At 39.5% G+C, this 16,973-nt stretch overlaps 1 protein-coding gene across 1 annotated transcript in view; it reads right to left on the reverse strand.

Moving 5' to 3' along the window:
- The window catches only part of slit2 (slit homolog 2 (Drosophila)), a 457,736-nt gene that overhangs the window by 42,146 nt on the left and 398,617 nt on the right, over positions 1 to 16,973 (reverse strand). The window contains exon 28 of the mRNA XM_043700598.1: positions 11,265 to 11,404. Coding sequence (XP_043556533.1) covers positions 11,265 to 11,404 — 140 coding nt within the window. The remainder of the gene's footprint in view (positions 1 to 11,264; positions 11,405 to 16,973) is intronic.

The raw sequence follows: 16,973 nt of genomic DNA on the forward strand, positions 1-16,973 counted from the left end.
TGATGCTGGAGTATTACAGAGCTCTTAGCTTGACATCAGGAGTTTGGAAAACATTAGAATCTGTTATATACCACAGCAAATAGGAGCAGGAGGAACCCATACAGCACCTCAAAACTGCTCTGCCAGTCAGTATGATCATGGTTGAACATTCAACTCAGTATCCAGTTCTCCCCATATCCTTTGACTCCTTTAGACCTAAGAACTAAATCTAATTCCTTCTTGAAAACATTCAATGTTTTAGTCTCAACTGCTTTCTATAGGAGAGAATTCACAAATCTCTGGGTAAAGAAATATTTTCTCATCTCACTCCTAAAAGACTTCCCTGTATATTGAGACTAACCTCTCGTTCTTGATTTTGTGGTCATTGGGAACATCCTTCTTGTGTTTACCATTATACAGGATGTAGAAACTAATTGCAAAGTTGGGCAGAATCAACATGAATTTATGAATGACAAACTTATACGTTTTTTTTGGTGTTGCTGGAGTTTTCTGAGGATGTTTGGGAAAAAAAAACCAACCGATATGGTGCATTTGATTTTTCAGATGTGTTTTGCTAATGCCACAAATGGCAAGTTAGTAAATAAAATAGTGCGCATGGTTTTAGGGACAATATATTAGCACAGATTGAAAGTTATTTAGTAGAGAGAAACCAGAGACTGGAATAAATATTCTACTTGTCTCTTTGTGGGGTACGTGGAATATTCCTTGTTCCAGCCCTACCCAGGTCACACACACATCTCTTTCTCTGATACACTAATGATTTCTTTAGCAACCCGGCTGCTATAATCCAGAACTGGAAAATTAATCAGTTTTGCTTCCAATTTCTATCCTTTCCTCACCTTCACCTGGCCCATTTCTGACTCTTGACATCTCTTCCTTGACTTCACTATTTCAATTCTGAAGATAAGCTATTCACCAATATCTATTATAAGCCCACTGATTCTCATACCTCTTTACCATACCACAACACACACTGCTTTCTGCAAGGATTCCATTCTATTCTCTCAGTTTCATCAGCCCCATTGCACCTATTTTGATGATGACACCTTCCACTAGGATACCTCTGACATGATTTTTTTCCTCAACCGAGGTTGACAGGGTCCTTAGCCGTGTCTTGCCTATTTCTTGCACTTCTGTCCTCACCCCTCTCCCATTATTCCTAGGTCAATAGGGTTCCCTTTCTCTGCACTTTCCAACTCACTAATCTCTGCATTCAAAGGATCATCTGTTGCCGTTCCTGTCACCTCCAGCGTGATGCCACCACCAAACACATTATCTCTTCCTTACAGTATTCCTCAGGGACCATTCCCTCTGTGACATTCCAGTTAACTCCACCACCATTCCCAAAAGACCCCCAACCACCATAGCAGCTTCCCATACAATTTCAAACGTGCAACACTTGTCCATTTACCTCCTTTCTTCCTACCCTTCAAGTCCCCAAACACTTCACTTGTACTTCTTTCAATCTAGTCTTTGTTGTTCACAATGCAGTCTCCTTTATATTGATGAGACCAAATGCAGACTGGGCGACCACTTTGTGAAATACTTCCACTCTGTCTGTAGGAATCACCCTGACCTTTCAGTTTCTCATCATTTTAAGAAACCACCTTGCTCTCATGCTAGCATTCCTGTCATGCTACAATATTCCAATGTGATACAATGCAAGCTGCAGGAACAACACCTCATCATCATCTTAGGCACTTTACAACCTCCAGCTCTGAACATTGAATTAAATAACTTCACAACCTGAATGCATGATGTCTGGTCTCATTTTTTTTACGTTCTCGCTCTCCCCACCTCTCCACCTTGGATTTACAAAATGGAAATCATGCTTCATAGATTAACTAGAATTTTTCAAGGATGTAACTAGTAGAGTAAATAAGGGGGCAGTAGATGCGGTTTGTTTGGATTTTCATGAGGCTAAAGTTCCACACAAGAGATTAGCATGCAAAATTAACACAAATGGGTTTGGGGGGGTAGTGTACTGATATGATTAGATTAGATTGAATTCCCTACAGTGTCCTTCGGCCCAACAAGTCCACATTGACCCTCCGCTGAGTAACCCAACCCCCTCTAACTAATGCTCCGAACAACTATCGACAATTTAGCATCGCCAGTTCACCTGACCTGCACATCTTTGGAATGTGGGAGGAAACCCACACAGACACGGGGAGAATGTGCAAACTCCACAAAGACAGTTGCCCAAGGCCGGAATCGAACCTGGGATCCTGGTACTGTGAGGCAGCAGTGCTAACCACTGAGCCACCGTGCTGCCCACTGGGTAGACAACTGGCTGGCAGACAGGAAACAGAAGGCATAAATAAATCAGTATTTTTCAATGTAGCAGGTAGCAACTAGTGGGCTACTACAGGAAACAATGCATGAGCCCCCAGCTCTTCACAAATACACATCAATGATATGGATGAGGGAACTAAATGTAATCGCCCCAAGGTTGCATGATGACATAAAGCAGAGTGGGAGGGTGAGACTTTGAGGAGGATGCAGGAATGCTTTAATGTGATTTTGACAAGTTGAGTGAGTGAGAAAGTGTACAGCAGATGAAGTATAATATGGATAAATGTGAGGTTATTCACTTTGGTAGCAAAAACAGGAAGGCAGACTATTTTCTGAATGGCAATAGATTGGGAAGGTGCAATGAGCCCTGGGTGTGCTTGCACAACAGTCACTGAAAGTTATGCATGCAAGCGGTGAAGAAGGCAAACAGTACGTTGGTCTCCATACCAAGAGGATTTGAATACAGGAGCAAAGATGCCTTGCTGCAAACAGACAGTGCCCTGGTGAGACCACACCTGGAGCATTGTGTGCAGTTATGGTCACTTTATCTGTGGAAGAATGTTCTGGTTATGTAGGGAGTAAAACAAGTTTTACCAGCCTGATTCCAGGATAGTAGAACTGATGCACATTGTGAGACTATATTCTCACAGTTCAGTTAAAGACTATATTCACTAGAGTTTAGAAGAATGAAGGGGAATTGCATGGAACCTTTAAAACTATGGAACCTATAATTGCATGGAACCTATAAAATTCCAACAGGTCCATCAGGGTAAATGCAGGAAGGATGTTCCCAAAGACCAGGGAGTCAAGAACCAGGGGTCACACTCTAAGGGTACGGGCTAAGCCATTTAAAACTGAGATGAGGAGAAATTTGTTCACCAGAGAGTGGTGAGCCTGTGGCATTCTCTGCCACAAAGTGTGGTTGAGGCCAAAACATTATGTGTTTTCAAAAAGGAGTTAGATGTAGTTCTTAGGGTTAAAGGGATTAAGGGATATGGGGAGAGAATTGGGTCAGGGTGTTGAGTTGGATGATCGGCTATTGCCGTAACGAATGGTGGCCTACTGCTGTTCCTATCAGCTAAATTTCTTTGTCTTGTTTAATTTACTCTCAGTAGAGAGGACACATTCTCTCCCTTAATTTACAGCCATTTCACACCTCTCTTTGTCCTTCACCACTATTAACAATCCCTTTGTTTCTGCACCATCTGTTCCCTTCACTCCACCTCCAAAGCTGTCAAAAGTATAAAATAAACCATTTTTCAACATTTGTTTTTAGTTGTGAAGAAGTCATGCTAGGCTCAAAATATCAAATCTGTCTCTCTATAGACACCGCCAAACCTGATGAGTGTCTGCAGCATTCTTTGTTTGTTGCAGATTTCCAGCTTCTGCAGTATTTTGCTTCTATTTATGTCAGAATAAATCGGCCATTAATTCTCACAATGGCAGATTTTTATTAGTGGGGCATTGGAATGGTCAATGCTAAGTATATAACTGTTCACCATCTATAACAAATAATTTAGACATTAAATATTTTGGAATTTGTTGATGGCACCAAACTGAATAGGAACTTAAATTATGTGGGGAGATACCAGGAAGACTCAGAGACCCAAAACGAAGGTGCTAGAATATGGTAGATAGAATATAACGTAAAAAATTTGGTCTCCCTACCTAAGGAAGATTGTTCTTGCCAAAGGACTGCAGCTGAGATTTATCAGATGGGATGATGGGATTGTCTTATGAGGAGAGATTGAGAACATTGAGTTTATATTCTCTTCTGTCCAGAATAATGTGAGGTGATCTCACTGTAATTTACAAAATTTATACAGGGCATGACAGAGTGGATTTAAAGGGGATGTTTCTCCTGATTGGTGATTCTAGAACTATGAGCATTATCTCAGAACAACAGGCAGACCAGCTAAGAGTCAGATGAGAAGGATTTCTTTTCACTTAGAGAGTGGTGAATCTTTGGAAGTATCTAGTTCAGAAGTCTGTGGAAGCTCAATCATTGAGCAGCTTCAAATCAGGAATCAATAGATTTCTGGAGACTAATTGGAGGGAAATGGAAACATGATATTGGAGAAATGATCAGCTAGAAGCAAACACAGAAGTTCATTCTGGTCCACTGAAAGTGGGTCTTCAGAGTTGAGGTTAAGGCATCTTTTGTGGCGGGGCTCAATCTCCATACACTAGTAACCCATATAATTTTGATTAACACAAAAACATTACTTTAAAAAAATATTAATTGATCAGAAAAGAGAAGATGAAGATACTGTTGTTATAAAAATGTTTAGCTCCAGTGCAACTGTTTTGCCTCGTGAAAAACATCTCTGCATGCAACTATGGAAAACAACAGCAAGAGTCATGCAGGTGACGACAATCCATCAGGTGCAGCTTACTGCAATGTTCAAACAACATCATGCAATGTAAAACTACTATTCTCAAAGATAACATCTGCCATTAAATTTTAAATATAATTGAAACCATGTACTGATAAAGCACAAATTATTTAAATACTTTCTAGACTTTACATTTAAGTACATCTTACTCAAAATTAATCTGTATGTAGTTACTGAAAACTGCCTTTGAAATGGAATCTGACCTATGCACATCCCTATTTATGCATCAGATTGAAGACAGGCAATGTGCTGAACATAAGAAGCACAGCTCTTACCAGAAGCATTAGTTTACTTGAAAATGGAGCAAGTGGGCATATTGAGGGCAGGATCAATATGTTTTTAGCATGCGTGTGCATCAAAAGAAAAACATGATCCCAATCTACCTGTTTGAAAGTACAGTTTGTTCTTTAAACTACTTGGCCTGTTTATTTTCAGGAGTCAATGCAAAAGGACTATACTTAGTTCAGTTTTGATTTTATTATTGCACAGATTATGATTTCTACAATGCTGTTGTGTCACATAAACTGCAAAGATATTTATTGACTGATTTGAGTCAGCTCCACATTAATGAACATTAAGGGCATCATGTATATTTTAGCTGTTTACATTGGAGACACATTTTATACTTCTTATTGCCATCTTACTTCATTCCTTATATGGATGTTGTAATTATATCATATATCTTATCCATTCTTTATTTTTGTCTGGATGACTAATGTGTTATATGCTGTAATCCTGTCTAGTTCCTGGTGAATGTTTGATCATTGCATTATTTATCTTGCTTGAATACAGTTTATTTTGCCAGAGGTGAGGTAATAATTGACACTAAATGATCAGTAAATGACACAGGATGAAGCCACAGACAGGCTCCATTAAGCAGCACCACTTCTTACAAGTATGACATAAGGAATGAAATTGGCTATTCCGTAACAAAATACCACATGTCAATGCAGCAGATATATTGCAATTGAATCATATTCATCTTTTTGACTGATGCAATATATGTTTACTGAAGATAGAGCTAGTTGAATCTGGGCTAGCAAGACAATGATAAAACACAATTATGCTTCTGTACAAGTCATATCGTTTTTAAACACTAGATGATTTCTTTTTAGCACATCATGAGGATAAGTTCCAGTCATCTTTATTAGCTGAATATTTGCTGAAGAAGAGTAGCTTGACTTGATGTGCTTTCCTACCTCACCATAATGCTTTCAAAATAAGAAGGGAAAATGACAGTATTGTCAGGGAGTGGGAGTGGAAATCATGCACCTCATTTCCAAAAAACAAGCAGGTGACAGGAAGAAAAAAAAGATCCAAGTCTAAGAGCTTGTAGGAAAGAGAAAAGGGGAGAAACAGACTGCGACTGACCTTTTTCCACCTCATTCAGATTAGCAGCTTGCAGTGACAAGAGATAGAAGAAACAAGAGATTTTCTGAGTTTATTCTTTTTCAATACACTGGAACAATATAATGCAGCAGAAAAATAGCAGCTTATTTATTTTATTTAGCAGCTTATCTATGGCTTTCATTTCTCCCTTTATATTTTGAGTTTTTTGTTTGATTTCTTAGCCTTCTTTAATTTTCTTACGCTCTTTTTATCAGAGTTACAGCTCTGTCAGGGTCACAGACATTCTTGTGGATCACAATGGACCTATTCTGGTGAAATAATGACGATGACACAGTTTGTTAACTGTTTTGTTTCTTCACTTTAAATCCATTTCTCACCTTCAATTTCCTCTCCTCCTTTCCTGATAGCACTTTTTATTACATGGATATGGCTTCATGGGGATGACTGTCCAAAGACCAATTGACCTTTTCCCCGTGTATATGCCTGAGCAAAGGATATCAGGTGGATGTTCGACTGTGGAGGCCATTGCATTTGAACTTGATTCTATTGTACCCTGATATCCACATACATGCATTTTTCAGCAGAGTTTTCTAAGATTTAAAGCAAGAGGTTTAGCTGATTTTTCCTTTCCCTTGCTCAGCAGAACTGAGGTGAGCCCTTAAAAAATGACTGCCATGTGTTTGAGATTGAATAACTCAGGACAGACTAGGAAACCAACCTGAGACTTTCCTGACATTCATTTACTCAGTAACAAACTGGACTGTGCAACTGCCCAATACCCTTCCTTACTTTAATGACTGGTTTATAGAATACAACTTCTAAAGCATTACTATCATTCTTCATTTAAAAAAGATTTTAGAAATACACTGACAATGTCTAAAACAACACATTTAAATAAACCCAGTCATTCAGATTTGTGATAGCAAGTTACATGGGTAAATCATGGTAACAGTCCAGTAAGTAAAACTAGTTGGTTTAATTAGTGGCCAACACTGGTCTTTTGGTTTTCTATGCTATTTTGTGTTCACCACGTGTCAGGAAATTCCACAATTAGTGGTCATTTCTTCATTTCCTGACAAAAACCCTACTATTGCAAAAATGAGTTGACAAAACATGCAGAACAGGTTCAAGCTAGTCACCAGTGACTTGCAGCAGTGATACTATGAATCTGAAGGGTTATCAAGCAGTAATCAATAGCAGCATGCTACTCAATCCTTCTGTGAAATCATGTCCATGTTCCATTGTAAAGTAACATTTTACCAAGTGACCAAAAATGAATGCAGCTTTCATCTACTGGCTTGAACACCAACATCTCATTTTAAGGAAATTAACAAAAAAAAACTCAAGTGCTTCACAAGAATTGTTAGAGACTATATTCTTCATAAATTATTGAAAGGTACCAGAACTGGAGACCAAAATCATTTTCAAAAAGTTAGGATTTAAACAGAAACTTGAAAGAGGAGAGAGCGACAGAGATGGAAAAGTCAGGCAGGGAATTGCAGACATTAGAACCTCAGTAACAGAAGGTACTGACATCAGTGATGGGGTGACGATAATGGATAATGTGGGAGAAACCAGAATTAGAGGGCAGGAGTCATGAGGAAGGTAACTTAGAAAGGAAAGGGCAAGGCCATAGAAAGATTATACACAAGAATAAAAACTTTTAAATTAAAGGATACTGTTAGAGTGGGATCCAACATAAGTCAGCAAGGTACAGGGGTGACGGATGAACAGGACTTGATGTGAATTTGGATTCAAAAAGCAGAGTTCAGATGAGCTGATGTTTACAGTGGGTGTGAGAGTGAAGTTGTGAAGTCGTTCAGAGAGCACTGTAATTGTTAAGTCTGAAGCTAACAAATACATGGCTAAAGGTTCCAGGCTAAGTTGAAGCATTATGAAATGGATAATATCACAAAGGTAGGAGTAGGTAGCAAAGGTAATGACATGGGGTTGGAGGCTCAGCACAGAGCAAATTAAGATGAAGTTGCAGACAGCAGGGTTCAGCTTTAGAAAGTAGCTCGGGAGGGATAAAGGAGTCAGTGGCTAGAAAACTAAACTTGTAGCATCAGATTTTACTAAAGCATTTAACAATAGCGAATAATAAATTCTGACTTTGAATGATAACATAACTGAAATTCAAAATGAATACCAGACAAAATGTATTCTAGCAAGCTAAATCAAAACATGCCAGTTTACACAAATATTTACCCCATGTATTGCAGCAATGCAAGAAATAGGATTTGGAGTCGATTATTGAGTTCTTCAAAGCTGTTTCATCATTCAATAAGATCATGACTGATCTAACTGACTTCGTAATCATAAGTAACCAAGAAATGCACATCATGTTTTACATGTGGTCTGTTTAAAAGGTCATGATATTCACAAAGAGGTCTTTGATAAATATCTTTTCCTTGTTGACTGCTACAACAACATAAATGTATTAACTGTATATAGTGACTCACTTCTTAATTGAATAACATTATACCAAAATTTCACCAGATACCATGAAGTGCCACTGGTGCCTATATTCCCAGGTGGTGCAAATGAGTTGCTTCAATGGATGACATGAGGTTAGCTCAGTGCATCCGTTTCTGATGTTCCAATTAGGTTGCTCATAACATCCTGAAAATGCTAGCGGGGAGAAGATCAGGAATATTGGAAAGGGTTGCCTGTTGCATGATGAGTTTCTTGTCTGGGGTGGCACATTATTCAAGAGGAAAATAGGATACTCAACAGCCAAACACATTTTGCTTCATCTAAAGCGATCTTGCCTACCATAATAAATTCTTTGAATGATAACGTAACAAATTCAAAATGAATATCAGTCAAGATGTATTATAGCAAGCTAAATCAAAACATGCCAGTTTACACAAAACATTACCCCATGGATTGGAGCAGTGCAAGAAATAGGGGTCCTCCAGCCACATTATGTGAAAGCTGCCAAATTGTTGTTTGCCAGAAGTTCACGGGGTTGTTATGCCATCATAATTATTGGAAAATGCTGCCAGTGACCTTTGACACCAACGAGTGCAAAGTGTGTGGGGTCAGGGAATAGTAACCTTATTTACATGGGCCATGACTACTAACACATTCACAGTTGTGGGTGTCAGCAGTCACTGCCTTTCCCATAATCTGGGCACTACTGGCACATTTAAGTGTGAGATGCCAGGTTTGAGGGATGTGAACTCCTGAGTCCCTAGATAATGTCCCAGTATTAGTCATTTTCATAAGAAGTCAAAAAGCATTGCAGTGGATCTCTTAACCTTTGGGGACCCTGGCTATGATCCCAGGGATCTTATATATATATTGTGTGTGCATGCCTGCTGTGTGTTCTGCTGCCTCTTTGGTTTAGAGGGTTATACAATCAAATCGTACACAAGAGTTTTCCTCTGTGATCCCTCTATATTAAGTGCACTTACTTAGGCTGGCAACAGATTTTACCACAAGGCTCAGAAAAAGTAGGGAGAAGGCCGGACCTCAACAGTTTTCTTTTGTATTCAGGCCTATTTCTATTTCTTCTCCTTCTTTTGAAAAAATGCCCCAAGAGACTGTTGAAAATTCTGAACCAGAGACTGGGACCAGTGCAAAGCAAATCATGAGTAAAAGCAGTTGCAATCTCAGGAGAATCCACTGTTAGGTACTGCCTTTTAATAAAGCATTTGTGTAAAAACTTTGATTTTTGTTGTATTTGCATCAGAGATTTACAGTAACTGCAGTAGCTACAGTTTGCATGAATGAATATTTAAGACAAATCTGAAACCAACATAATTGCTCATGTAGAAAAAGGTTGTTTTAACAATACATCACAACACTTCTCACTTCCAATTTACTGTTTGGTGCATTTTAAGCAATAAAACAGTTTTAATATTCCAGATTAGAAGTGAAAACTGAAATCCTGACTTAAAACACCTGAGCCCAGAGCAAATCTGAACAATTCCATCACTAAACATAACTTTGGGGATGCTATACTGTGAAATGAAACAGCCAGCATTTTATATCAGCATACCTTCAGCTCTATTGCCTCTCAATTTACCATAAATCTCCAGTAGGTTTCTTGTCAGAAACTGGATCACGGCATTCCAAAGAGAATGCACAAAAGAACAAAGTAACATAGAGTTCTGACACTAAAGTCTTTGTTCCTCGATTTTTGTTTGTGCTTACTGCATGTGACACAACTACCTCAGAGTAATTTGCTGGCATCATCCACTTTAGTTTATTAGATAATTTCATTCCTTGCATCTTCAGTAGTAGAAACCATCCAGACATTTGTCTCTCAGTCGCCAAATGGCTCTAGCTCTATAACGTCATGTTAAAAACAATCTTACATTGCAGCTTTAAAGCAGTGGTCTAAACTGGAACATTTCTTTCTCAAACTACTGCTTGTTAGAATGTGGCAGTTTTTAAAAGTTCCTTTTCAGTCCACAGAGCAGGCAGTATACAGATGGAGAAGGAACTAGAACATGGGTTACAATAGATTTTCAAGAACATTGAAAAGAAAATACCACACAATAAGAAATTACTATCTTCAAGTTTAATCTTCTGTCAAATAACTCAATACTTCTCAAATTAAAATTTAGAAATTGATGTTTGCAATATGAGGATCTGAGCACTTTGTCTATTATTCAAAAACTAAGATTCTACATTCACACATGTTAGCATTGCAAACAATAATTTTAGATGTAAGCTTTACCGCATTTGTGTGCTTTGACAAACAAATACATAATTTTCTGGCATACACACATGTTCCATTGTGTATTTTAAGTGTGTTACATTGTCTAGGAATTTTCTAAGTTAAATCGCTGGTCTAGGTTAAATTGGCTGATCCCAGGTAGAGTGATGATAGACAAAGATGTTACAACTGGCCTCACATGAAGAATATCCAATGGTTGAATTACTGGAGGGTTGCCACAGCTTGTGGAACCATATCCCAGCATGGGTCAGTGCCTTTAGGAAAGAAAAGGTAAGGGGAGCAAAAATGTGAGGAGAGAATAGAAAAAAATAAGCCATTCAATGACTTCTTATTGCTCACCATGTAATCCACATTTTAAACATGGAAAATTTTGGTTCATCTTGAACATAATTTACTATTGAACAGTGAAAGAAAAATTCAAGCAAGTGTCTTATTGTGCTTTTCACACTTCAAGGAGATTCTACAGTTACTCTAATCTGCATTTATTGTTTGTTTTGGCAAAACACTTTGCCACTACCTCCTACTTCCCTTACCTGTATATTCAGGTGGACAGAGGCAAGTGTAGTTATTGATTCCATCAATGCAGGTGGAATTATTCTCACAATCATTGTCCTCACAGTCATCAATATTTATAGTGCACTCTTCACCTTCAAAGCCATCTGCACATGAGCACCTGAGGGAACAATGCAACTGACATTTATAGAATGAAAATTGCTAAAATAGAGTTAAGTGTAAAACACTTCAACATTGTTCTAATTAAGAAGGAAGTCCAGTGCATGTTAATGTTTTCTGTGCACTCACTTTAGTCCAATAATAAAACTCTTCAGGCTTAGTGGTCAAACAGTCTACACTGCAGACTTCACTGACGGCTGTGTCGATCTTTGACCTGACCTCTTAAAGCCGGTTTCTAACCAACAGGCAGCTGGTCAGTCAGTCTGCGCAACTAAGCTGACTAGAAGCAATGATAAGGTCTTGCAATTTTGTTCATACTGAGTAGTTAATCTCAGTCAGTGGTGATTAGAGTGATACAATACCACAGAGTTTGTATTTCTGTCCTATATTTCAGCAAGGGTGTTCTTTGAACAGATGCTATGGTTTTGGAACTGGCTATCTCCTCACCAGTGTAATCAATTACCTAAAATCTTTGCCAATTTTGTATATGCAATATTTATGAAACAGTTTCAACCCTTGCAAATGAATCGACAGTACAGACTATACCCGACATATTTCCCCCCTCTTCCCCCTCTTCAGTGATACTCACTGAACACCTATTTTTCAGGCATAATCAAATGAGAAAACTAACCAACTCGTTTAGTGGAATTAAATAAATAGGACTGTAGTAAATATCCTACTAAATACAATTTGGTATAACAAAAGCTAAGGCAAGCCTATTCTTCAGCAGAACAAGCCCTTAATTGAAACTACATCTAATAAAAATTTTCACTCTTTCTTGCAGAACAACTCATGAAATAGTTCAGCAGATTTAGAATCTGTCATGGAATGACTGCACATAAATCAATAGCTACATAAAAATAATATTCTGCTGCAAAAAATTGTAGCTGAATAATCTTTCCATAGGAATAAAAAAGATCTTTATTTTCCCAATGATGCACACAATTATGAAACTGCACATATACTTAACAACCTTGATGAATTAATTGCCATTCTCATATGAACTATGCTAATAGAGAGCACAGCCTCATAATTTATAAGCATGTAGCTGCACTCCTTTTAAGCTTTTATTTAATGGATTGAAATCTGTGATGCTCTGAGGATGTTTATCTGGTCTGGTGCAGCAGTTTGAGAATGACTTTCTCACTCACCACAAAGGTGAAAAAAACATAATAGGAGTTGTGTACAGGCATCCAAATATCAGTCAGGATTTGGGGCACAAGATACACCAGGAGACAGAAAAGATGTGTAAGTAAGGCAAGATTACAGTGATCATGGGGAATTTCAATATGCAGGTGGACTGGGAAATCCAGTTGGTAGTGGATCACAAGGAAAAGAGTTTGTGGAATGTCTATGAGATGTCTTTTTGGAGCAGCTTGTGGTGGAGCCCATTAGGGAACATGCAATACTGGATTTAGTGTTGTGCAAAGAAGCAGACTTGATAAGGGAGCTTAAGATGAAGGAACCCTGAGGAGGCAGTGATCATAACATAATTGAATTTACTCTGCAATTTGAGAGGGAGAAGATAGAATCAGATGCAACAGCATTACAGTTGAATAAAGGAATCAACAGAGGCCTGAGGGAGGCGTTGGGTAGAATTGACTGGGAGAGGGGCTTACCAGGAAAGACAGTGGAAGAGAAATGGCAGGAGTTTCTGGGAGTAATTCGGGAGAACAGCAAAAATTAATCCCAAGAAAAAGAACATACAAAAGGGAGGATGAGGAAACCATGGCTGACAAGAGAAGTCAGGGTCAGCATAAAAGCAAAAGAAAAGCATATAATGTGGTGAAGGGCAGTGGGAAACCAGGGGATTGGGAAACCTACAAAGACCAACAGAGGACAAGAAGAAAAGAAATAAAGGGGGAGAAGATTAAATATGGGGGTAAGCTAGCCAGTAATATAAAAGAAGATTGCAAGAGTTTCTTTAGATATATAAAGGGCAAAAGAGAGGCAAAAGTGGTCATTAGGCCACTGGTAAATGACGCTGGAGAAATAGTAATGGGGAACAAAGAAATGGTCGAGGAACTGAATAAGTATTTGCATCAGTCTTCATGGTGCAAGGCATGAGTAATATCCTAAAAACTCAAGAGAGTCAAGGGGATGTGCAGAGGTGAGTGTGGTGGCCATCACTGAGGAAAACGTGCTAGAAAAACTGAAAGGTCTGAAGGATAAATCACTCAAATTGGAAGGGCTACACCCCAGAGATGTCTTAAGAGATAGTGGAGGCATTAATAGTGATCCTTCAGGAATCACTGGAGTCAGGGAGGGCCCCAGAGGACTGGAAAATCACTCATGCAATCTCCCTGTTTAAGAAGGGAGTAAGGCAAAAACAGGAAATTACAGGCCGATTAGCCTGACCTCGGTCATTGGTAAGATTTTGGAGTCCATTGTGAAGGATGAGATTTCTGAATACTTGGCAGTGCATGGTCAAATAGGGCAACGTCAGCATGGTTTCATCAAGGGGAGGTCACATCTGACAAATCTGTTAGAATTCTGAAGAGGTAAGGAGCAGGTTAGACCCAAGAGAACCAATAACTATTATCTACTTGAACTTCACGAAGGCTTTTGACAAAGTGCCGCACAGGAGGCTGCGGAGTAAGATAAGAGGTGTCAGAGGTAAGGTGCTAGCATGGATAGAAGCTTGGCTGTCTGGCAGAAAGTAGAGAGTGGGGGTAAAAGGGTCCTTTTCAGGATGGCAGCCAGTGACAAGTGGTGTTCCGCAAGGGTCAGTGTTGGGATCACAGCTTTTCACCTTATACATTAACAATGTAGATGAAGTAACCGAGGGCATTCTGGCTAAGTTTGCAGATGATACAAATACAGGTAGAGAGAGACAGGTAGCATTGAGGAGGCTGCAGAAGGATTTAAAAAGGTTAGAAGAGTGGATAAAGAAGTGGCAGATGGAATACAACATGGGAAAGTCTGAAGTCATGTACATTAGTAGGAAGAATAGAGGTATGAACTATTTTCTAAATGGGGAGGAAGTTCAGAAATCTGAAGTGTAAAGAGTCTTAGGAGTTGTAGTCCAGGATTCTCTTAAGGTAAACTTGCAGGTTGAGTCAGCAGTTAGGAAGGCAAATACCACGTTGGCATTTATTTTGAGAGGACTAGAAAATAAAAAGAAGGAATGCACCTCTGAGGCTCTCTAAGGCTCTGGTCAGGCCACATTTGGAGTATTGTGAGCAATTTTGGGCCACATAACTCAGGAAGGATATACTGGCCCTGGAGTGGGTCCAGAGGAGATTCATGAGAATTATCCCAGGAATGGAAGGGAGGCGCCCAGGAGGCGACAGAGAGTTACAGATTAGCTAGGAAGGATTTAAGAGAGAGTTAAGAAGAGCAAAGAGAGGACATGAGCAGTCTTTGGCAGGTAGAATAAAGGAGAACCCTAAAACCTTCTACAGGCATGTGAGGAATAAAAGGATGAGTAGGGTAGGAATAGGGCCAGTCAAAAACAGAAGTGGTAAGTTGTGTGTGGACCCTGTGGAGATCACAAAGGTGCTATACAAATATTTCTCATCTGTTTTCACTCAGGAAAAAGTGAATATAGAGGAGAAGAATGAGATACATATATTAGACTAGAAAGGATTGAGGTTAGTTACGAAGAGGTGTTATCAATTCTAGAAGGAGTGAAAGTAGACAAGTCCCCTGGGCCAGATAGGATTTATCTGAGGATTCTCAGGGGCAGCTAGGGAAGAGGTGTTAGACCCTTTGGCTTGGATCTTTGGGTTGTCATTGTCTACAGGTTTAGTACCACAGGACTGGAGGATTGCAAATGTTGTGCCCTTGTTCAAGAAGGGCAGTAGAGATGACCCAGGTAATTATAGACCAGTGAGCCTTACGTCTGTTGTAGGAAAGGTTTTGGAATGGATTATGAGAGATAGGATTTATAATAATCTAGTAAGAAACAATTTGAATGGTTTCGTCAAGGGCAGGTCATGTCTCACAAACCTCATTGAGTTTTTTTGAGAAGGTGACCAAGCATGTGGATGAGGGTAGGGCAGTTTACGTGGTATACATGGACTTCAGTAAAGCCTTTGATAAGGTTCCACATGGTAGGCTTTTGGAGAAAATGCAGAGGCATGGGATTGAGGGTGATTTAGTAGTTTGGATTAGAAAGTGGCTTTCTGTAAGAAGGCAGCAAGTGGTGGTTGATGGAAAATATTCAGCCTGGAGTCTAGTTACTAGTGGTGTGCCACAAGGATTTGCTTTGGGACCACTGCTGTTTGTCATTTTTCTAATGACTTAGATGCAGGCATAGGTGGATGGACTAGTAAATTTTCAGATGACACTAAAGTTGGTGGAGCAGTGGACAGTGTGGAAGAATGTTGCAGGTTGCAGGGGGCTTGGATAAATTGCAGAATTGGGCTGAGAGGTGGCAAATGGAGTTCAATGCAGATAAATGTGAGGTGATTCACTTTGGAAGAATAACAGGAAGGCAGAGTACTGGGTCAATGGAAAGATTCTTGGTAGTGTGGATGTGCAGAGGGATCTTGGAGTCCATGTACATAGATCCCTGAAAGTTGCTACCCAGGTTGATAGTGCTATTAAGAAGTCATGCAGTGTGTTAGGTTTTATTGGTAGAGGGATTGAGTTCCGGAGCCGTAATGTCATGTTGCAACTATACAAAACACTAGTGCGGCCGTATTTGGAATATTGTGTACAGTTCAGGTCGCCCCATTATAGGAAGGATGTGGAAGCATTGGAAAAGGTGCAGAGGAGATTTACCAGGATGTTGCCTAGTCTGGAAAGAAGGTCTTATGAGAAAAGGCTGAGAGTCTTGGGTCTGTTCTTATTGGAAAGAAGGCGGCTAAGAGTGGATTTGATAGAGACATACAAGATGATCAGAGGATTAGATAGGGTAGACAGTGAAAGTCTTTTTCCTTGGATGATGATGTCAGCTTGTACGAGGGGGCATAGCTATAAATTGAGGGGTGATAGATTTAAGACAGATGTCAGAGGCAGGTTCTTTACTCAGAGAGTGGTAAGGGCATGGAATGTTCTGCCTGCCAATGTAGTTAACTTGGCCACATTTGGGAGATTTAAACAATCCTTGGATAAGCACATGGATGATGATGGGATAGTGTAGGGGGTTGGGCTTAGATTAGTTCACAGGTTGGCACAACATCGAGGGCCAAAGGATTGTTGATGTTGTATGTTCTAAGGCTTTACATATGAGGAATGCTTGAGAACTCTGGGTCTGTACTCGATGGAGTTGAAAAGGATGAGAGGGGATCTAATTGAAACATGCATAATATTGAATGGACTAGACAGAGTGGACGTTGGGAAGATATTTCCATTGGGAGGAGAGATTAGGACCCGAGAACACAGCCTTAGGGTAAAGGGAAGGCCCTCTGGAACAGAGATAAGGGGAAACTTTCTTCAGCCAGAGCTTGGTTGAATCTGTGGAATTCAATGCTACAGAAGTCTGGGGTGGCCAGGTCATTAAGTATATTTAAAACTGAGGTAGATAGGTTCTTAATTGTCAAGTGGATCAAGGGTTATGGGGACAAAACAGGAAAATGTGGTTGAGAAACTTATCAGCCATGATTGTATGCCAAAGCAGACTC

This window comes from Chiloscyllium plagiosum, chromosome 1 (genome assembly GCF_004010195.1).
Source record: "Chiloscyllium plagiosum isolate BGI_BamShark_2017 chromosome 1, ASM401019v2, whole genome shotgun sequence".
In the NCBI taxonomy this organism is placed as follows: domain Eukaryota; kingdom Metazoa; phylum Chordata; class Chondrichthyes; order Orectolobiformes; family Hemiscylliidae; genus Chiloscyllium; species Chiloscyllium plagiosum.